General features: G+C 46.1%; 1 protein-coding gene across 1 annotated transcript in view; it reads right to left on the minus strand.

The window, feature by feature from the left end:
* The window catches only part of scara5 (scavenger receptor class A, member 5 (putative)), a 56,732-nt gene that overhangs the window by 26,746 nt on the left and 6,747 nt on the right, over nucleotides 1-23,239 (minus strand). Inside the window, exons 3-7 of the mRNA XM_035618377.2 lie at nucleotides 22,235-22,363; nucleotides 2,128-2,327; nucleotides 1,846-2,024; nucleotides 1,641-1,767; nucleotides 1,362-1,530 (exon numbers count right to left, since the gene is read on the minus strand). Coding sequence (XP_035474270.2) covers nucleotides 1,362-1,530; nucleotides 1,641-1,767; nucleotides 1,846-2,024; nucleotides 2,128-2,327; nucleotides 22,235-22,363 — 804 coding nt within the window. The remainder of the gene's footprint in view (nucleotides 1-1,361; nucleotides 1,531-1,640; nucleotides 1,768-1,845; nucleotides 2,025-2,127; nucleotides 2,328-22,234; nucleotides 22,364-23,239) is intronic.

Here is a 23,239-nt window from a genome sequence, read left to right on the forward strand (position 1 = left end):
TTTGCACGATGGCGTCACTTACATTCGATCCCACTGCGAACATGTATTGGCTGAGACGAGTCGTTGTAAATGATCTTTTTGCAGAACGAAGGTCCAACCTAATGGATTCAGTACGAGAACAAGTTCTCACATTCCGGTGCTGTGCTCGCATGTTTTCTGACTCTGGTTAGACTTTTTAAAAAAATTTTGGCATGGGTGTGCCTTGTTTTGTAAATTTCATGACACACATAGTCTACATTAGATTATTATTTGGCACAAATGCATGATGCAATTATCCCTAAAGACCCTTCTTGGTCTATCATCTTCTATTTTTCATGTTTTCTGGTGAATATAATTCCTGTTTTCTTATTCAAGTTTTATTGAAAACATTACCATGACACAGATCGATTTGCTGCTTGACACATCATACCACATGTACTCCCCGATAAATGTTCTCACAAATGTATCTTACAATCTAAATTAATTAGATTTTTGCAGCTAGAGTTTCTTGATGTACAGCAGAAGTGAAAATGAATAATTTCCAGCATTCGGGTCAGGTTTCAGTCAACCTGAGGGGGAATTTGAGCCGATCATACACGATAACCTCAACTTTTCACGTCATGGTGGCCCCCGGTGCAGATGTTTCTCCGCTACCCAGGATGTCAAGGTAACAATACCTTGTTGTGCTGATATGGTTGAGGATCTCCATGTTGATATGCCGCAGGTATGCTAGTTTGCACAAACTCCAGCAGAGCTAATTGATTCGAAAAAGCAAAGAAAAACTGGCCTTCGAGGAGAACGTGACACAAAATCTTCTAAAAAAACTGGGATAACATCATCTGGCTCCTTTCTCACCTCCCCACAGCTAAAGAAGACTGTCGGTTTTGGAAAGTAACAGAAACGGTCACGGACATGGTATCCCCTTAATTGTGAAGATATCCAACCATCTAAGAAGTATAAAGCTGGATTTGGAGAGATAAGACCATCCCAGGTCAACAACGTCACCACTTGCTCGACCCAGTTAAATCAGGCCCGTGGAAAAAACAGCAATAGTATGGATAAGTTTAGGCATCTGAGCTAAAAAGTCCATACCTCTACCTATCCACTAAGGTGTTGAATCAGGAGCCACTGGACTTGGTTGTCTTAGTTAGAACTGAAGAAGCATCTTGGGTGAGAGGCGAAACTACAACCAAGTCCAGTTGATCCTGATTCATCACCTTCGTGGATAACTATGACCTGGAGGAATGAGAATCTCCACAGATAGACCTCAACTAATAACCACTGATTTGCTATCTTCAAAAGTGTATTAATCCCAGTTTGAACATAGATATATCAGTCAATCAAAGAGTCAACACTAAGCAATCATCTCTTCTTTGGCTGACCTTCGATGATGGTGAGGTTCTTCAGGGTCAAGGAGTGCTCCCAGTCCTTCAGACGCAGGTCCTCCGTGATGGTGTTGAGGATCTCCATCTCGTTCCTCAGCTGCGCCTCCGTGTGGACGTGGGTCACCCACAAACTGCTGGTGTCCTCCGTTATGTTGCTGATCTGGATCTGAGCAACGGCAGCGGCGAATCATCAGTGAACCTCATGGTGAGGCGACAGTGGTCTTAAAAAATCTTCCCAGGGGTACATTTTAGACATGTTTTAAAGATTTGAGGAACCTGCAAGTCCTGTATCTTCAAGTTGTGGACACTGATGTCATTGCTGAAGGTGTGGTTGACAGCTCCCACCGTCCAGTTCACCTCGTCCAGTTTCTCCCTCAGCCCGCTCACCTTTCCCGTGGTTTCCCTGAAACAAAAAACCCTATAAACTTCAGTCTGATGCAGTTATGCGTCGATGCGTCGGAAGTGAGGATCTTTAGTGTACCGGAGCAGGTGGTCCTGGTCGCGGAGCCAGGTGGAGGCTCGCGCCACCTCCGCAATCAAGCCCGTGAGGTTCCTGCCGGCGGAGCTGCTCAGGGAGGACAACCTGTCGTCCAGCTGCACCAGGTAGCCCTCCGCCTGGAGGGAGTAGGCCTGGACGCTCCTTAGCTCCACCTCCACGCCCTGCAAAGGAGGAGACAAGAGCACATTTTTCATTGCGGTCATAGTATTTTCACAGATAAACATCCTGTGTCCTGCAACAATGACCCGGTCCTTGGCGCTGTACCTTGATGAGGTTCTCCAGCCTCTGCAGCCAGTCACTGTGGTTCTGGAAGAGGTTCTCCAGCTTCCAGATGTTCTCCAGCAGGTCGGCCTGAGTGGACGCCTCGCCCAGGTTCTGCTGGAGCAGCCGCGAGCGCTCCGACATGCGGGTCACGTTCTCCATCAGCACCTCCTGCCGCTGCGACGAGACCTGGTATCTGGAGACTGGGGGAGAGGAGGACGAAGAGTGAGAACGCGTTGGTTCGCCGATCGCTCAGGTGCAGCAGCAGCAGAAGTCCTCAAAATCGATCGATCACAACTGTCAGCATCGAACGAGCGATTTTAATGCGGAGCAGATGTTGTCCGATTGTCTGCTCCGGCTAAATATAATGTTTTGTTAATTCAAAGACCTAAATACTTTTATTGACACCCAAACCAGTTAGTTTCCAGTGTTCGCTTGGCACGGGGTTCTCTGTGCTGTAATATCATCTACATGTTGCTGTTCATCCACCACTAATACAAGGCAGAGAGTTTTATTTCAAGATCAATCGATGGAGTACATTAAATACCAACGTATTCTTCTAAACCACAGGGAAATGGTGTTCAATTTATCTTCGGTTATCTAATTTATTCATTATTTATTTCACAGATTAAGATTTAAAGGAGCAGTAAGCAAATTTTAATCCAATACAGTACACGTTCTCTAAAATATTTCCTAGCGGTCCGCCATCTGTCAATTCTGTTTACGTTAAGAGGTGTGCTCGTGACAAATGTTACGACTCAGGGGTTTTGCCCTCATGGTAAGCGCGTCCGTCTCCCGTACCGGAGGCTGCTGGTTCGAGCCCCGCCGGAGCAGTCAAATCACCGACAACAACAACAAAGAGGAGAAAAACAAGCTTTCCCCAAAATCACTTACTTTTTAAGAAATACATGTAATACCTAAGAGGTCAACCAGTGGTTCCCAATATTGTTTGTCTCGTTGGTATCGCGTTTCAGATGTGCTATCTGGAAGTATCACCAAAGCTAATTTATACACATTTCTCTCTTGAATTACACACATGTAACATCATTTGCTGCCGGTCGACTTGCAGCCTATGAAGCCATCTCGTCTTGTTTTGGGCTCTGAGGCCACTTCTTCAGTGTTTTTCTCGGCTCTTCTGTTTTGCGTTATGTTGAAAGCATGTTTCGCGGTTAGCGGCCTCGATAGCCCGGGAGATATTTTGAAACCAGATCCTCAGCGCTACGCCATGACGCCACCCCCCCCCGATGTGTGCAGGCACAACCTCCGATGGAGAATAAAGAGGCATTACTTGGGAAACGAGAGGAAGCAGATAATCCCCCCCCACACACACACACACACACATGCTCCTCTGACACACTGACGCCCCGTTTGAATATCACACAGGCCGAATGTTTCTGTTTCCACGTATCAAAGAGAGTTCTAAAAGAGTGTGTGTGTGTATGTGTGTGTGTGTGTGTGTGTGTGTGTGTGTGTATGTGTGTTAGAGTCTACGCCAAGAAGCAGTGTATGACATCAGAGCGAGAAAAGTGCTGCGAACACACCATCTAAATTCCCACTCATTATGTGTGTTAGCTTTATTCCTAATGACCTGAAACACTAAATAAGCTGAAGTCGCTCCACTATAATTGCTAAATAATGGTCTTCGGTCACACACACACACACACTCACACACTGGGGAGTTTCTCCATGCTTCTGCTTCCTAAGATGAGGAAAAACAAGGACAATCGACAATGTAAGATAACGAGGGAGCTGAATAAAACCAGTAATGCCGAAGATAAAAGATGCAAAAGAAAAAAAAGGAGGAGGAAGAGAAAAAAATAAGGACAAGAGCTTCGAGTAGGAAATGGAGAGAGATAAGACGGGCTAATAAGAATTTTTGTGGGTCAACCTGCTTCTCTCTCATCTAACAAGATGATGGAGGAGGAGAAAAAGAAGAAGAAGTGTGAGCAACTATAGTTTCTGAAATGTTGACACAATATTCCAAGCAGCAACAAACTACACATTAGAACCATAATCCCGTCAGATAATCTTCGAAGGATTATTCTAAAGTTACAGATGGCGCATCTGTGTTAATGCAATCCGTAAACCGTCTCCAAATTGCCTGAAATTTGTCAGAGGAACCGCAGTGTGGTTTTGCAAGTTTAAGGTACAACCACAGACTGTTGGGGGGGGGGGGGGCTGCGGGTTCTCACAGTTCAGAACAAATGTGCGCTATTAGAGCGAAGACACACACATTTAGAAATACGTCTTGTTTGCCAGAACACATTTGCACAGATTTTTTTTTCACGGCGCGTCTCATTCTTGTTTCCTCTGGTTTCACCACCTCAAAGAAATCATCCATCAGCTTTAGGAATCACTCGGCACATTGACATATTATGGCCTTAGAATTTTGTAATGGGGCACATATCCGCTAGCAGTTGCTTAGTTAAACATTCATCAGATGCAGATCAATGTTATGATTGATTTGGAATCGCACTTCTGGACCAAGTCCAATACTCATTCTCCTTGTAGCTCTGACTTTGGTCTCCACCAGCTCCTTAGGGAAATATCTGGCTCCTTAGCCGCTATATGGTCGATTATGTTCTGTCGGTTGCTGCGTAGGTTTCAGTGTTTAGCCGAAAACCTATTTACAGATGTAAGAATGAATCAAAACAGTGACAGTTTTGGGCCTTGAAGCCAAAAGACAAACTGTGTGGGTTTGTCACCACCGATTCCTTTTTACGTTACAAAAAGTAATTTGATCCATTTTGAATATACAAATGTCAAAAAGTGCAGTTTTCCTTTTTATTGTCATTCTGGGAAAATATAATTGTATTATTACGATTATGATTTTGCATTGATCCATAGCACCTATGCAGCATGTTTGCTTGAATTGTTAATCAGACAAAATAAGCGATATGAAGATTTAGTTTTTCTAGATTTAACAATGTGACTGAACAAATGAATGAATAAACTCAGTCATAGTAAGTTGTCCCCTGAGACTTTGAAACATTCTTAAATTCACCATTCGTAATTTTTTGTGCCAGAGTAACAAATCGTTTTATATATTCCACCAAGTTTATATGACACAAATGGACATTTACTGGATATAAACATCTGGAGAGGCGGCTTGAAGGTTTTTACAGCAAGAATTCACAGTTATATCCAGAATTCCTTTTGGATCTCACTAGGAAAAAAAACAACCACCTACAGATAATAAAGAGGTGAGTCTTTAACGTGAGCGTTCTGTGACGATGTGAATCGGACTGAAAGATGAGCTCCGCGCCTGACAAATCCATTTCAAATCCTGTGACATGGGAAAGTCATTTCTCGTCTTTTCCATTCCCCCTCCCATTCTGCACGGCATTATCAACTCGCACACGGTGGGCATGGCAACAACATTCAAAACAGACCTAATCCAATATTTCACAGCTTCATGCTCTGCTTTTGAAATCCTCGTCGGGGGAAGAGGACACTTTATCCGTTGGCTGTATAAAAAGCTTTTCACGAGGAGAGAGCGGGGGCCAGCGCAACAGCTGGGCTCCGGCGTGTAGATCAGAATGAAACTCTCCGTTATTCGTATATTCTCTTTATACGGCCAGTAGCTGATCCAATCAGCTGATTCACAATCAGCTACAGCTACACTGCAATTTCAGAAAACAAACAACTGACCACCAGTGCAAACACTGACCTGAAGGAGAATCACTTACTGGACATGTAAATGACCTGTACGGGGGCACAGAGAGTTTTAATAGCTAAAGGAAAGAGGTTAGGTCTATTGAACTCATGTCTATAGTACATGTTACAATGGGAAATATGTATCAGCAACATATCTGAATGAAGAACACTCATAATGAAGCCAGCGGTGTGTGTGGCCTGACATGAACCACAGTGGAAGCAGGGGTTTTGACACAAATCATATGTTGCCATTTTGTGACATGCACCCCCCCCCACACACACACACACACACACACACACTAGCTGGACAGTGACATGGTCGGGGGCAGAGAAAGAGCAGACAGGGGGAGTTCTATCGGAGCTGCATTCCTCTGTGGGTGAAGCGAAAAACAACATGGTGCCATTCATCTGTGTCTTTATCTGCAGCCTGAGTGTGTGTGTGTGTGTGTGTGTGTGTGTGTCTGTGTCTGTGCCATATATCACCAAAGGTGAGGTCAAATCATCTTGATTGCCCCCTGGTGGCGGGCTCCAGTGTAGGCCACAAACTCCGCCTCCTCCATGTTTGTGGAACACAAACTCAAATGTTCTGTCATTATAAGTAGTTCCTATACCACACAGGCGTGTGTTCAAGTGTTGACTTTTCTGGTCCGTTTGGTTTTTATTAAGTTATTTGATGGCGTAAAAAAAACGGAGTGTGAGTCGTCATGATTGACAGAGGAGAACGGTCGAGGGCGTGTACGTCACCATGTTTAATTAAACCCATATGCTTTCCACTCATCCTCTGCTGCTCTGCCGTATCTTCATCTGCACGTCTTCTGCTCTTTTAACTCAATTTCCTGACGGGATGATCAACGTTTCAACTGACCCAGGATGAATTGATTCAATTGGTGCGTCAAAAATTATTATTATTATCATTATTATTATTATTATTATGTTTCGGGTTACATGTTTAATTGTTATCTATTAACACGTAGAACAGGAAATGGCGAATGGATTGTAGGCGAAAAGTAAATATCCTACTTATAACCTGTGTTGTACAAGTCAAACGTCCTGCTGAGCTCCGCCCCCTGCTCCTGTATCCATGGTTACTAATCTCTCTGTTTAGTTCTCCCACAGGCTTTTTTCATAAACTTATTTAACAGGAAGATGTTTGAGTGCGTGTCTGTGTGTTGCCGAGACGAGAGCTGAGCTATGCAGCAACATAAAGGACCCCGTCATTTACAGACAAACCTGTTTTTCAGTTTGCCAGGTTCATTTGTGAAGCCCAACACCACATACCATAGTAACCTTATTACAGGCGGACATTAGCAATGATTCACATCATTTCCCCAAACTATAGAAGAATATTCCCCTGCGCAGATGGCCGGAGGTGTAGCGTACAAATTAGATTTTGTGCGTCCACATAGCTGCAAGGGTTTGTGTAAATGTCATCATGTCATTTCATTATTTATGAATACTTTCAGCAAACTTTTTTCCTTTGTAAAAATTAAGACCACGTCTCATTTTGTAAAGCGTGAACAAACATGACGTTTCTTGTAATATGACAACTTTTTGATCTCACAGTGACTTTTTTCTCTCAAATTATTACACATTAAAAAATAAATCACAACCTTTATCACAAAGCATTGCTGTTGTTTCCCCTCACAATTATTTGACCTTTTACTTTTTTCACGTAACTTTTTTCCTACACTGCCAATCGACATCGGTAGGAGAAGTTCAGTTTCTTTTGTTGCTTTAACTTTCTTGCGTCGGTGACGAATATTAATAAAAGAGAGACATACTGTAACGACAGATTGCAGCACAGCCAGTCAAAGAAGATGACGCAGGTCATCTATCAGACAGTATAAAGCTTTTTTTCTCCATTCAACACAGTTAATTTATCTCATCTGAATCTTTTAACCCCCCAAAAAACAATTTTATTTCATAGAACCATTCTCTCGTTGCCTGTTTTATAACGTTTACACAAAAGGCTAAACGATAGCGATTGCGGTTGCAGTATCTGTAACAGTGTGTTTACAGTCCCACTGCAGCTGATGAGGACCACCTATAAATAAAAAAAATATATATATCAAGAACTATTTGGAAGCCCACGCTAACGTTGATTGGTCGATTTGAGCCGTGTGGTAGCACACTGAGCCGATCCAGTGCAGAACCTTGACCTCGCCGCAGTTGTGTCTCTCTGCAGCAGAATGTAAACCTGATTGCTTTGATTACACATGTTCATCTATCCTTCAGCTGGTCTCACACCAAACTATAAATCAACCCCTCTGCACAATTTCACCTCTGGAAAAAAAAAAGCACAGACATTGTTTGCGCGCAGGTCTTTCATCACCGGACCTCCATGAAGGAGTGGGACATGTCAAAAAACTTCAGAGCCCCTGCCGGCCAGCTCCTCCTCCTCCTCCTCCTCTGACGCTGACCTTCTCACCTTCACACGGACATTCATCTTAGAAGAGGCATCTAATCTGATTAGCGACTGATACGGAGAAGGTGTTGACTTGACTCAAAACCAGGACATCTTGATGGAATCAAGCGTCGGCACACACGATCCTCCAGATGTCCAACTCAAACATGGCAACAATACATTTGAAAAAAAAAAGCCAGAACAAACTGTTCCAGTATGTCGAGACATAGGAGAAGCCGGAATGACCCTTCCACGGCGAGGCAGGATCCAGGTGATAAAACTGAGACAGATTGCGCTTTGCTCCGTCTGAGATTCCAAATAAAATGTTAAAACATGATGATTGGTTCGTTAGAAGCTGAGGGTTGTGACCCATCAGAGTGAAATTACATCCTCGTTGTGATGCTCTTAAAGTCAAATGTTCCATATTGACTGCACGAAAAATGCCCGATGTTGCAGAATCAAAGAAAGAAATCCTGGATGTACTCCTCAATTCATCCGCGGCGTGCCAGGCCAAGGCCTCGTCTCTCCACCGAGTTCGGTTGGAGATCGGTTTAGTCGTTTTTCCATAATCCAGCTAAACGAAGAAAACCGTCAACTAAACCGACGAAGAGACCGGGTCACAACATAACCTCCCTGGCGGATTTATTATGAATTTTTCAAATTTGTTACCAGTTAGCAGAGATTTAGTGGGAATGAATGAGCGGCTCAGACAGGTTGGGTCAGCAGACTGGAGTCAGACTAACAGGTAGACTGGCCTGGACTCAATGTTACAATGCCAGAATTTTGCAGACAGATATAATGTAACTCTGAAACACCAGTTCGATTGAGCGCGGGGTCTGTAATGGACCAGCCAGAGACGAAAGGGATCCGACCTCGGAGGAGGATGAGAAGAACGGCAACCTGGAGAAGCACTGAAGCAGTTTGTCCTGTTGGACAAAAAGAGCCAGTTTACCATGTGTTGTAACGAGGAGACATTGACGGCGACCCCTTTTTTTTCCCAATATCCCGCTAATAACGCTTTAGAGAACAGGCAGACATTGGACGCCAACACATCCGTCACAACACTGTGTTTGTGTGTAAGTGCGGAGAAACAGTGAGAGCCCACCAGTTTCAACCGGACAGAAACTGAACGACGCGCTCCTGGACTTTGAAGGGACGCCAGCCTGCGGGAAGGGGGGAAGGAAATCAAGAAGAAAGAGTCTTTTTGTGAACGGCAGGCCTGAGAAGTCTTCCAGCGGTGAATGAGAGTGAAATTACAGGATCTGAGAATGTGAAAGGGGGGGGGGGAGACAACGTGCTCTCTATGACGTCGCATCAAACGGAAGCCTTGAGGTTGGTTTCTTTAGATGGTTACGAATACAAAAGGGTTTGATTGATATCCGCCGTCGAGCTCCATCGTTTAAAGATTAAATGTGTGCGTGAGATGAAGATTTAATTGGATTATTGCTACAGTAAAAACCGAAGCGACGGAATAAAAACAAGAATAGGAACAAATGTGGCATAACTAGGGATGAGCAATATGGCTGAAATCAATATAGTATTAATGTGAATATTTTTTCTACTTTTGATTAACATAATGCGGGAAACATATGCAAAGCATTTATAAAATGTACGTTCAGTAATAGTAAAACAAACTGTCTATTTATTATGCATATCAGAGAAAACCTGTAAGATAAAAACAATATTTTTTGTATTACATTTTGCTTAGAACCGTTAAAACTAGAGAAATATACCAATATATCATCACGATCCCAAAGTCGATGCTGTATGATCAGTGTTGAATATGTTTTTTGTTTTTTTAAATGAAAAGGTCTCGAAAACTCCTGGAAAAGTTTCTAAAAGTCGCTGTAGCTGTAGTGATGTGTTGATTTGCATATGTGACGTTACTGGGTAGTGATATGCATATAAAGCTATTGATGAACACATCAATGAAAGTGATGCCAAAGAACTAAGTATATATATGTATCGTACATGCAGGAGATCATCAACCCTATCAAAGTTAGTTTCATATTTTAAAAAGACAGCAGACACGGAACCAACTTTACCGTTGGTTCAGTTTCGTGTTTCTGGCCACCTGATACCTTTGCGTCCTCTATCCAGTCTCCCCTTCGCTCTGTTTTGGCTCTTTGACTGAAAAATGCTCCACTTTGGTCACAGCTGGTCGCTAACTTTGTTTGAGGCTGAGCAGGTTCAGTTCTCCGGGACGATCGGAGCTTTGTCATCTGTGGCCAGTCAGGTTGAACCAAATCGGGAAAGGTTGCCCATCGGAAGGCCAAAACAACGAGCTGAAAGATGCTAAGACAGCTCCGCTGAGCGGAACGCAGATCGACAGATTTCAATAATTGAAAACACACACCATGTATCGGGTTAACTGGGAAAAAAACAGGCAGGAAATGTCACAGCTAATTTAGCCGCGATCGCGTTTGTGCCTCTTGCTCAAACCTGCATCGCAGCCCTGTTTGTGTTGAATCCCAACCAGCTCGGAGGAAACAGGATCGCGGTCGATCGCCGCGGTAAAACAATCAGTCCAAGTGCCAGACAACACAAACGTCGACCCGCAACAGACACAAGCGCACATACCGTCGAGCGAATGGCCTCAGAATAAAAGGGGCTGAAGTGAAAGATGTGACTGATTGTTTGTTTTCACCGTTGGCCTGTAGTCGGAACAGATAAGTGTATTCAACAGGGGATGGCTGGAGCGATAGAGAATGTTATATCTGTGTTATCAGAGACAAATCTGCCTCTCTGCTTGTCTTTCCCGACATGGGACATCCAAACCAAACAGCCCATTCAACGGAACTCTTTGAGAAAGGGTTTTTAGAGCTAAATGACTTAGATCAACGGAAGAACTACAGTGAGGAACACACGGAGGATTATAATCCAACTCTGCTGCCTCACAGCATCTGTTAGCTCATTGGTCTGGTCTTGTGTACACACATTTATTTTATGGACTCTTAAACTCAGACACTAAACTAACACATTTTGAGACTAGCCCGGTAGGAAAGCTGAAATTCTAGTAGGTAAAGAACCTCGTGTCGTTTCCGGGGGTTGGTGGAGACCAAAACAGAGCTAAAAGCTAAGAGAATGATAGAAATTGTATTAGTCAGGCTGATGGAAACAACTGGTTGCCAACACACTGGCCTCAACAACTTGAAAATGCCAAACACCTTTTAGCTTTAGCTTCCAAGAGTGTACTTCCTGTATAGATAAGGTTTCTGCAGAGGGAGGTAATAGATCTTTTGATGATAAAAACAATGAAAGGACAGTAAATCACACAGATCAATACGTCAATCCTCTTTGGTAAAAATGAAAAGAGCAAAGAGGTTGAGGGCGTGATAGAATGAAGACTGGCATCGCGTACAGTCTTACATCTGTTGATCCCTGATCGGTTTGCAGCAAATAACAAATGCTATTATTAATTCAACAGTGATTTACTGATGTTTAACATCTCTGAAATGTGGCCGCAGAAGTTGTTTTGTCATGTTTCACACATTTCACACAGTCCTTTATTTGCCAAAAGGAGACTTGGCGTCTTTTAGTTCGACACTGGAGATTCAACCATCGCAGCTGCTGCAGATGAAAACATGTATTTATGGGGCGTTGTCCTCTTGTTTGTTTGCTTCATGTTTTGCGTTTTATGGAAGGTTAAATAGACTCTGCAGTTGTTTCTGTCGACGTCTGTCGGGCGGAGGTTGCGCGGTCGAGGTCGTCCAGCTGTAACTGGCGCTGCAGGAATGTCAGGATGAAGTGACAGAGGTGGCGGCGGCGGAGGGGCTTGTTTGATTTAAAAGCGTGGGCCGCGTCTGATGTGGCAGACATCAGAGCGGGGCTCGTGCTGGGAGGCTGAATTGCTTAATAGGTGTGTGTGTGTGTGTGTGTGTGTGTGTGTGTGTGCGTGTGTGTGTTCACAATGGAAGAACTGTTTTTTCTGCCTCCTGTCGAGTTGGCTGTGTCTATCCAGGAGTGATGTCGGTGGTTTCAATGACTTCAACGTACGAATCAGCTGACTTACAAATTTCAAATGCTTGAAAAATATATTCTCATTATGCATTGCTATTCGTTTTTTTCCCGCTTGAACTTTTGCATGATTTTAAAAAAAAGCAACACATTGTGAAAGACAAAACTGGTTGATTTGATCCCACGACATAAAGATACATACTTTCCTTCAAGTCTTCAAACATTGTTATTTTTCGTCGACATGCAAACATTTTTAATAATGTCTTTGTGAACACAACTAGGATTTACAACTGCCTGCGATATTAAACTTATCATGTCTTTGAGGTACTTCCTCGCAGAAGGAAGATTTATTTTCCCACCTGCGAGCACTAGGTTTGCCGGCCGCGTGCGCCAAAAGCTGCAGGAGTTGGATCACTTTAACTGGCCTGGTTTACAGCTGCCGTGACGGACACATAACTGACACACGGGTATAAACAAGGCGGTTAAAGCGGTTCCATTTCATGGGCCGTTTCAGTTATGTTATCTAAACACGCTTTTTTTTTTTTTTTGTTGCCTTGACTGACAAACAACAGTTAAGGGTTAGTTTGACACGATGGAGTTCAAAATTCAACTGTGTTGGGATACAGAAACTAAAAGGAGGAGAGTGAAAAGTTAAGAGGATACAAAGGAAGAATAGCACATTCCAAGCATTTCAAAAAATCTGCATCCTGGGCAAATCTGGTGACTTGTTGTAATGGAATGTTTCCTCGAGTCCTTTTTCATTTGCGCAACTATAGAAAAACATGGATGTAAACAATGCGGATTTCAGTTATTAGAAATAAATCGGCTTTACAAATGTTTTTAAGAGGAAGAAAATGTGCTGAGGATTAGTCAGGTGTCCCAGAGAGCAGCGACAGTCTCATCAATTTGAATAAACCTTTAACGGCCTTGTAATGTTTTTCCGTTTTCCATCATTTCCGTCACTTGTTTGTCCATTTCGTTTCGCTGCACGTTGTCGTCGAGCCAAACGCAGTTGGACACCGACGGCCTCTCAGCTCGGAGACGCCAGCTCTCTCATGATTCGCTATTGTATGTTTCTTTGGACTTTGGCGAGCTCCGGCACCATAATTAGCCCCAGATCAAACCACCCCCTGTGTGTGTGTGTGTGTGTGTGTGTGTGTGTGTGTGTGTGTGAGTGTGAGTGTGTGTGAGCGCATGTGTGTGAGTGTGTGTGTGTGTGTGAGCGTGTGTGTGAGCGTGTGTGGGAGTGAGTGAGCGTGTGTGTGTGTGAGCGTGTGTGACCGTGTGTGTGTGTGTGTGAGTGTGTGAGTGAGTGAGCGTGTCTGTGTGTGTGTGTGTGTGACTGTGTGTCTGTGTGTGTGAGAGCGTGTGTCTGTGTGTGTGTGTGTGTGTGTGTGTGTGTGAGAGCGTGTGTCTGTGTGTGTGTGTGAGTGTGTATGTGTGTGTGTTTGTGTGTGTGTGTGTGTGTGTGAGAGCGTGTGTCTGTGTGTGTGTGTGTGTGTGTGTGTGTGAGAGCGTGTGTGTGTGAGCGTGTGTTTGTGTGTGTGTGTGTCTGTGTGTGTGTGTGTGTGTGTGCATGTTTGTGTGTGTGTGTGTGTGTGTGTGTGTCTGCCCCGGAGTCTTTGATATCTGTTGTTGTCTAATTAGTCTGCTCGTAAAACGGAGAGAAGGAAAGCGTTCAGAGGACCAATTTGGGAGCCTGCCGTCGTTCCTCTCCAGAGCCCCGGAGCTCCGACCTCCCCCCTCCGCTGCGGATTTATAAAATCGCTGTGGCCGTTTCACAGAGAGGTGCGTCGCGGAGGCCTGCTGCTTTTATTTGTGTCAGGGTTTATTCACGCACAGCAGTGAAGCCACTCCATTGAGCCTCGTCGGCCTTATTTGGCTCGAAAGCCGAACTGAACGAGCGACGTCCTCCGTGTTTACAACGCACTTTGTTTGAGAGGTTTTACAGCACTGACGAACTGAACTGCAAGAAAATTAAATCAGTAACAAGACTCCACACAAACCAGTCCCTTTATTACAAGTATGTACAAGTAGTTTATGAACAACAAAGTCATTTTTATCTTCACTTTTTTAAGATAAAGGATGGTGGAGACCAAATTTAAAAAAAAACTGCACACATACAAAGACATGCATTCGGTATCCTCTTATATACAATATAAATACTACAGGGTGAACCGTATATAACAAGACCAGGACTAAGAGAAGAGGAAATTACACGACAACCTTATCCCCAAAATTTGCTCATGTGTTTCACAAAAAAATCACAAGCGTCGCCTCTAATGGTCGAGCAAGAAGAAAAGTCCGGGGATCACCAAAGTCGCCGAGATACATCCTCTGGGAAACAGGAATATAAGTGCAAAAACTTTCACGGCAATCGTTCAATAGTTGCTGAGACAGTTCAGTCACGGCCTGATCTTTGTGCCGTGTTCACGCAGCCATGCTGCTACCGTTACAGAGACATGACAACCGCAGGACTGCTCTGAGTTGTGACACAGGAGTGGAACTATGACGCGCAAATGTCTATTCACCTGTGATACAAACCGTTACCGTAGTGAGACGAATAAAATGTCCATTGGTTAAAGTCTTATCAGCCCGATGGTTATGCAACCGCGCAGCCGCGACACCACTCGCTGACGACTGGCCGCCGGAGCGGTTTTGGCCTCGAAGGCCCGACGCGAGAAAAAACTTCTTTGCAACGCGGGGAGAGGCGAAAAACGCCGAAAGAGAACGGGAGGGAGGGGAGAGAGAGCGAGGGAGACGGAGGTCCGCTCCAATTAGTGTTGACATGTTAATGACCTGCGTTTGACTGCGTGAATGAGGCTGTCTGCTGACTTCTGGGACTCTTGTGTCGTGGGGGGAATGAAGGGGGCTGACCTTTCTCTACGTCTTTCCATGTGTGTGTCCGTGTGTGTGTGTGTGTGTGTGTGTCCGGGTGTGTGTGTCCGTGTGTGTGTGTGTGTGTGTGTGTGTCCGTGTGTGTGTGTGTCCGTGTGTGTGTGTGTGTGTGTGTCCGTGTGTGTGCGTGCGCGCGCGCCTCTTACGACGGCCTCCCACTGGGGAAGAAGCTGGACCTTCTCCAGACTCCTTTCTTCACAAAGGCCCACAACCACAGCGCAGAAACTCATTAGAAAAGGCTTTATGTTCTCAGACTCAATTTAGGGGCCCTGGGGCGGTGTGTGTAGGCAACATACATATCTGTGTGTGTGTGTGTGTGAGAAAACATTCTGTACATGTGTGCGTGCACTGCATGCTGATTGTAGACACGCATGCTTGTGTATTTGTGGGCTGCTGGGTCTTTGAACGTGTCATGCGTGCGTGCGTGTGTGTGTGTGTATTTAGAAATGTGTTCTCAGTGTGTGTTCTTGTATCGCCGTTGTTGTGTCTTTCGTGCGTCTCTGTCGGCATTCGAACACACACATCATTGCATACATCTGTGGCCCATGTGTCTGCGTATGTTCGACCGCGGGTCACATGTTCATCATTCCGTCCCGGCACACACACACACACACACACACACACACACACACACACACACACACACACACACACACACACACACACACACACACACACACACACACACACACACACACACACACACCGTATGCATGCGTGTTCTGGGACTTTATTTGCATTTGACGACGGAATACAGATCCTTGGGTCCGTACGTTTTTCTACGTGTGCGTCTTTATTTCGTGCATTTCACAACTTAAATTCTCGCCACACACAGTACGTGAGCTTTTACGCGTGTCTCTTCTTGGCACGTGCCCTCAGGGGGAAACGTCTTAGAACCGCGTCAGACACTAAACGCGGCGAGATCAGAAGCGCCTCGTCCTCAGCAGTGACAAGCGACCATCGATACCCTTAAGCCGTTCGGAAAGCGGTACCTCGTGGTGTCACATCGACCCGCTTCGAGCTTTTTCTGCAGACAAACACATGGTGCACATTTGAGGGCAGGTTTTTATCTCGTGTCATGTTGTGTAAGAAGGGCGTGCTTTTCTTAAAGACAACCTCAGAGGAGCTAAACTGATCTAAAGCTTGTGGTTGTGGCGAACTTTAAGGCTTTGCCATTGTCTTTCTTAGGGAATGTGGATGGCGTGTGTGTCCCCCCCCCCCCCCCCCCAACAGCGTCCCACAGCCCCGGTTGGTGTCTAACAACTTCCATGACCGGACCAAAAAAAGAAAAACCATAAACACTGTCTGAAAGCGTCAACGTGCTGGTGACATAAAAAACGTCAACCGAGTCTACCTGTGTAAATCAGATGGCGATGAGGGATTTGGGGTCAGTGTTTGCTTGGTAACAGACGCCGCTCAGGGCCGTGCGCGTGGCGATGGCGCTCGCAACTGAATACTCAACTGGAACTAACAGCGGGTTTTTTAAGAAAATGGTCCATAAACAATCTGGTTCTCCTTGCAGAGCCAAAATAAAAATTCCGCTGCAGCCGGAAAAGTTGATGTCGAACACGGACACGATTACGATAACAAACCTAAGTTACAACGAAGGGGCCAGGGACCAAAATAAACCCAAGCTATGTTCGGGGGGGGGTCCGGGGCCTGTTGCCCATCGCTGCTTGGCAATAACACGCCTGTTACCTACGGTATCGCCCGCTGGAAGATTTTCATGGCTTAAATGAAGAATAACAAATCTGCCATCATGTTTTCCAGCGAGTTAACTGGGGGGGGGGGGCGGGGGGGGGGACCGAGCCAAACCTGTGAGCCGCGCGTTTGCTGGAAAACATGACTCAGCTGCAGCCACAGCGCAAAGTTAAACAGAGGGATGGAGGCTGCGTTCACAGACCTGCCACACGTGTGGGAGGGGAAAACAACGCTGGCCCCGCCTCCTCCGGCACGTGTGGGTAGACACCGGAGTGCATAGACGGCAGGTGGACGTAAATCACGGAGGATTCTTCGCGCTGTCAGGCGACTGGATTCCCGCCATCCGGCTCGCGAACAGCAGAAAATGAGAAACGTGTAAATCCTCCTGGAACCTGCCGTCCTGAACGCCCGGGTGGCGATCGGCCCCCCGGTGTCCGTCCGCGAGGCCTCATGCGGGCCTGTTGTGTGCGTGTGTTCGTTGGCCGTTTTGTTTGCAACAACCTGCTCCTACGACCGACTCCAGACGTAGAGACAGATAATTGCGTCTGGCACAATGTGCGATGAAAAGCATCCCAATTTTTTTTTTATAAAAGGGTTCATCCGTGTAAAGTTTGCAAGAGGCAATAATCATTAGCGTACACGCTGAAGATTAATGAGCATATTGTTAAAGAAATCGGTTCTTCAAAAGGTTCTGCCGAGCTACAAGGCAAAAAAAAGGGCACGCGCCTTTTGCATGAGTCAACAGGACAATGGAAGGCAATGTAGCATGTAGCTAAACTTTGCTTTTTGCGTGCATGAGTGAGGAAATTCTAATGATATCTTCATATTATCAATGGATGGGATGACTGTGTGTGGATGGGAGAAGGCCGACTCGTGGTGATGAACCTACAGGTATCGATGGCCCGACTCCGAAGCTCCTCTGGTTTGTGGATCCACGCCGTCGTCGTCACTGTTTGGCTTCAGTCTCGCTGATCCCATTGACCGGCTCTTTCAGCCCAAGCGGAGGAAGGCGGTGGTTTTAATTCATGTGCCCGTAGCGCTGCAGTGTATTTACTCTTACAGATATTTCTTTGGGCGATGCAGTTTTACCTCACGTGGCAGAAAAGTTCCTAAACGTTTCTTTGCATCTTCTGTGTGCTTATGGCTGCAGATGTTTCTTTCAAACACTGTAGGTTAAACAAATTCATCATCGTCAACGTTTAGCACCTTTTTAAGGCATAGTATGGTTTTCTGGTGCACGTCAGACTTTTGTGACAGACGGAGCCGCTCTTTCAGGTACAGGCTCCTTGTTTTGTCTTGGCCTTTCGTCACACGGTTTATATATATCCACCTATCGTAAAAAACCCTGCCCTGGGACTTAAAGGCATAAAACTGGGTTTAAGTCTCTTATCTTTAATCTAAGGTAATTCAGTATTTAGGATGGACACAAAGATAAAACATCTGAAAGATCCATCCATCCAGTATCTATGCCGCTGATCCTCTGAGGGTCACGGGGGGGTCTGGAGCCAATCCCTGCTGACATCAGGCGAGAGGCGGAGTACATCCCGTCCCTTGACGTCTGAAAGGGCTCAGGAATTTTCTAAAAAGGGGGATTTACACTCTCCTCTGCTGCTGGGAGCTTTGGCATTAATGAGAGGCAACAGAAGAGCTGCTTGCTCCGGAGAAAAACTCTGCATCTGGTTTCTTTTTAGTCCGAGCATCACGCGTGATGTGAGCCAATCGACTGCACCCGAGAGGAGCTGGGCTCGGTCCGGCGGAGCCCCCCGATACTGCACAATCAAGATCATTTGGGGTATGAAACTGAACACGCGGCGGTCTTTCACAAATTCAACGTCTCTGCCATCGTACGACAACAAGAACAAGTTCCAGTCTCGGCTTCAAAAGATCGACAGTGAAGCGTGAACAATGTTGAGAAGTGAAGGGTTCCATGCTCAAGTCTAAAGACACAATACTCATGTGGTATTATTTTTCAAATCAATCTTCACCTAACATGGCCCGCGTGGTTATGCAATACCACATGGGAACCATTAACCACCCCCCCCCCTCAAAGAGAACCCCCCCAAATACTCTTGGAGCTCATCCAAAATGCACAAAATGGTTTTAATTGAAAGAAAACAATTGAGTTATTCTTGAGGAACATTCCACTCCTCGGTGAGCTTGTGCGTACTATCAAATGAATTGCCGAAATGATCGCCGACGGGAGACTTTTCCTTTTCTCGCTGGCGGTCGAGAAGAAAAACAGCCCTTGAATATGAACTCATCAGCGATGGGCGAACCTCTGCGCCGTCACTCCAACGCCCGACCACCGGGACCAAGTCTGACCCCGCACGCGGGCGAAACCCACAAAGCATTCAGGGAAACTCAAGCTGCCTTCCCACACCCACCGAAGACCGGACATTGCCGAAGGGGCTTGTAGGCGACAATGTGAAATGTGTCCGCAAACCTTTTCCCCCTACCTTTTCCTGTCAGTCCCCTAGTAACAAGCGAGGCCCGGACAGGTACGGGTGGTACGGCTGCTCGTTGTCAATGTGCGAACCGCGCACTCTGGAATCGAACACCTCCCGACCCAATTCAAAGACTCGTCCCTACGGCTTGCACCTTTCCACCGTTTGCGCCGGCCAGCGCGCGCAGCTGTCTAAAGTGACAGCGTGTCTCTTGGAGTAAGGCCTCTCCCAGAGACTAGGGAAGAGACAAAGAGCTCCTCCAGCAGGCGCCAAAGTCTGTCGGCTGTGACTCGCGCACAGGAGCAGCGAACTGGCCCCCGCACGGGAACTGGACATGTGACCTTTCACTTCTGAAAAACCGATCCCTCCGCCGCCGACCGGAGCCGACGGAGCGACGGGTCGGCTCTTCGCCTCACGGCGGGTGGGAGAGCGGGACTCATTCATCGGCGGCATTTTCCAGATTTTTTTTTATCCGTGTCTGGTTCTGTTCTTTCTGTGCCTCCCGCTCCGTCGCACCGTCCAAAACTAAGATTTAGGATCAGATGCGCTGAGGCCGAAAAAACTACTACATCATACTTCATCATGTCACCGGTGCACATGTGTTTTTCGGCCCGAGTTCAGATGAGGATCCGCGATTCTGCCGTGAAATATGGATGTGTGAGGAGACCCCGGGATTCACCTGGGACGAGGCCAAGGAGGCGAAATAAAGAGCTGGGAAAAACCCCCCCCCCCCCACAAAGTCAAGTGAGAATCCAAACAAAAGGCAAAAGGTGGATAACAGAGTCGAATCTGTGTTCACGTCGGAAAACTGGCAGCGGCCGCGTCGTCTGAATGTGTGTGTGTGTCTGTGTGTGTGTGTGCGTGCATGCGTGGCAACGGGGGCCTCCTCCCCCCCCCCCCCCCCCCCCCCCTGAAGTCACGCTGGTGCCACTTAGCTTTTGGATGGCTGGCGTCTAATTTAAGAGAGGCTCGCTGAAAAGCTCCGTTTGATTGCTTCTTCTAAAACAACCTCATCTAAAAGCCTTAAACAAGCGAATACCTCTGTGACGACAACGGAGCCGTTCCAAAGTCTTTCTAACGGCATCTCTGGGCCTGGAAACACACACACACACACACACACACACACACACACACACACACACACACACACACACACACACACACACACACACACACACACACACACACACACACACACACACACACACAGCCATCACATCCATTTAACGGCATCAGCCGTGCGGTTACAGCTCGGGGAGAGCAGGTCTTGAAATGAAATTAGGATTAGTGAGCGGTCCGTCCCGTCAGGATCCTGCTGGTCCGGAGCCAGGCGGCTCTTAAACCGGTTTCTGGGTCTATCACTTCTCTTTTCTGACTCTATCTTCCTTTTGTTTTTTGTTTTTTTTCTGCTTTTGGAACTTCTCCTTCCCTCTCTCTCTTTTGTCTTTATCAGACTCTCTGTCTTTCTCTCCCTTTAAAAAAAAGAGAGATGATATTTACAGGGAGGCCAAAGCCGGGTTCACAAGAGGTAGCAGCCATAAAGACTAAGTGTCACACGCACGCACGCACGCACGCACGCACGCACGCACGCACGCACGCACACACACACACACACACACACACACACTAAACTCTGAAGAACCCCCTGGAATTTATGGCAGCACCGTGTCACACAGCGAGTGACACGACACAAAATTTCCACACGATACGTTTTCAGCTCGAGACGTTGGAGAGAAACACAACGTTCCTCCCCTGGACGTGAAGACGAGGCCTGGTTGGAAGTGGCCGGTTGCCAGGGGAAATGTTTGAGTGGGAAAGCGGAATGACTTCTCTCCTTACATTGTTACATGATGAGCTGGGCTCTGGTCCTTTCAACAGACCAAACCCTAAAACACACACACACAGAGAGAGAGTTTCAGACGAGGCGTCGGCTTGAAAGAGCGTTCAGCGCTCAAGAAAGTGTCACACGCACCTGGCGAGTTCGCTCCGATAGCCGGTCAGACACTCGTGACACGTTGGCATTGAATATGTGTTTGAATTGGTCTCGTTTGCCGCAGGGTTGTGTTGATCGCCGTTACGTGGTTACGCTGTGTCGATGACCTGCTATAACCGTGATTAAAAAAAATGCAACTCACCACCGTCTGATAAATCCCTCCCAATAAAAAATTCACTTTCAGGGTAAAAGGCCGGGGGACGTTGACATTGACAAACAGTTTCTTGGTGAAGCCGACTGTGTGAAAGTTTAAAGGAGATTAAGAGAGTTTTCGTATTGTGAGATGATCAATATAAGATTATTCAAACAGACTCATATAGACACGGTAGAGAACATCTGGGTGATAGCCAATGTATGTTGGGTCGGGCCGTGGCCCGGGCAGTTCCCCCCTCGGGCCACGTTGTGAAAACTGATTCCACCATTCTGATCTCCATGGGGATCTGTGCTACTTTTTGCACAGAATCATGTTATTCGTATATTATGTCATTACAAACTTTTCAGCAGGTAAAAGCAGTAAAAAAAAAAAAAAAAAATGTCAAGAGAAGTCAATGAAATCACCGGCAGGAATTTACATGACTGGAGGTTACGCTCCATATGGATTGTTTATTCACTGCGCACATGTGTAAAACAGTGTGTGAGTGTGTGTGTGTGTGTGTGTGTGTGTGTGTGTTTGTGTGTTCTCAAGGCTAAACCAGAGGAGACAGTTTAAGAGGAGAGTAAGGTTTCAGACCACATCGCAGAGTGTTAGCTCAGACTAACTAAGTGGGATTTCATAGTGCAAGTATGTAAACAGCATGTGCAGGGGTGTGTGTGTGTGTGTGTGTGTGTGTGTGTGTGTGTGTGTGTGTGTGTGTGTGTGTGTGTGTGTGTGTGTGTGTGTGTGTGTGTGTCCTTCATTACAATTCAACACAGAGGAACGGCTGATGTCATCTGCATACATACATGCAAGCGGATTGAAAGCTGAATCCTTCTTGTAAATACAGATACAAGATACGTAGTCCGGTGCGTGCCCGTCGCAACCAAACACATGATCAGATCCCTTCACGCCGCCCCTACCTGTCAGGCAGAGTCCGAAGATGGTGAGGAGAACCAGGATGTAGAGGGAAACAATGGCGTACTTGATGGCCGACAGCGAGTTCAGGTGCGCGCAGCACTGATCCGGCTTCCTGCGACGCTTTCCAGAACCTGCCGGACACGGAGGAGACACATGAGGACCAGACGACGAGGGAGGGAGGGAGGGAGGGAGGTGAAGTCCAGAGAGAGGTGCAAATGTGTTTGGACTTTTGCCTTTTTACTAAAAGCGAATTGAATTTGTGGCTGAAACCTAATACGTGTGTGTGTGTGTGTGTGTGTGTGTGTGTGTGTGTGTGTGTGTGTGTGTGTGTGTGTGTGTGTGTGCTTCAACAGGATGTGCACATCTCTAAGGGAGACTGAAAAATAAAGCGGGTCTTTCCTTTGTCTTGGGGAGTATCCACATCAGCAAGGCTTTCATGATGAAAACCTGAAATTTGGTGTGGCGATGACACACGACTAGACGTGAAGACAAGGATAAGATCATTCATCAAACACTGAAGACCACAAAACACATATTTAATGCAGTACTTAATGCCTTTCTTGGTTTACTGATGGTTCAAAAATGGTCCCGCTGGCATTAAATCCATAACACAATATATAATATCATGAGAAATTACTCTTTACTTGGCAAATCTTGAAAGTCGTGAATCATCGTAAAATGGGGAACGAGCAGGTTTCGACATTATTGTCTCACGGCCAATAACGTCAACCGCGATGCTCACGTATGCACGCGGAGCAGATGAATTCAGAAAACAGATCGGAACAAACTCACCGCGGAGCCATTACTGTAATTCACGTCGTCGCTTAGCATCACTCATCTCGGGGTCAGACAGATGTTTGAGAATCAGCCTCGATGAAAGTGACACAAAAAGAGACTGCCACGGTATGATGGAGGTGTGTGTGTGTGTGTGTGTGTGTGTGTGTGTGTGTGTGTGTGTGTGTGTGTGTAATAGATTGGCGGGAGGTGGGGATTAGGCTGCTGATGTA

The sequence above is a fragment of the Scophthalmus maximus genome, chromosome 18, assembly GCF_022379125.1.
Source record: "Scophthalmus maximus strain ysfricsl-2021 chromosome 18, ASM2237912v1, whole genome shotgun sequence".
In the NCBI taxonomy this organism is placed as follows: Eukaryota; Metazoa; Chordata; class Actinopteri; order Pleuronectiformes; family Scophthalmidae; genus Scophthalmus; species Scophthalmus maximus.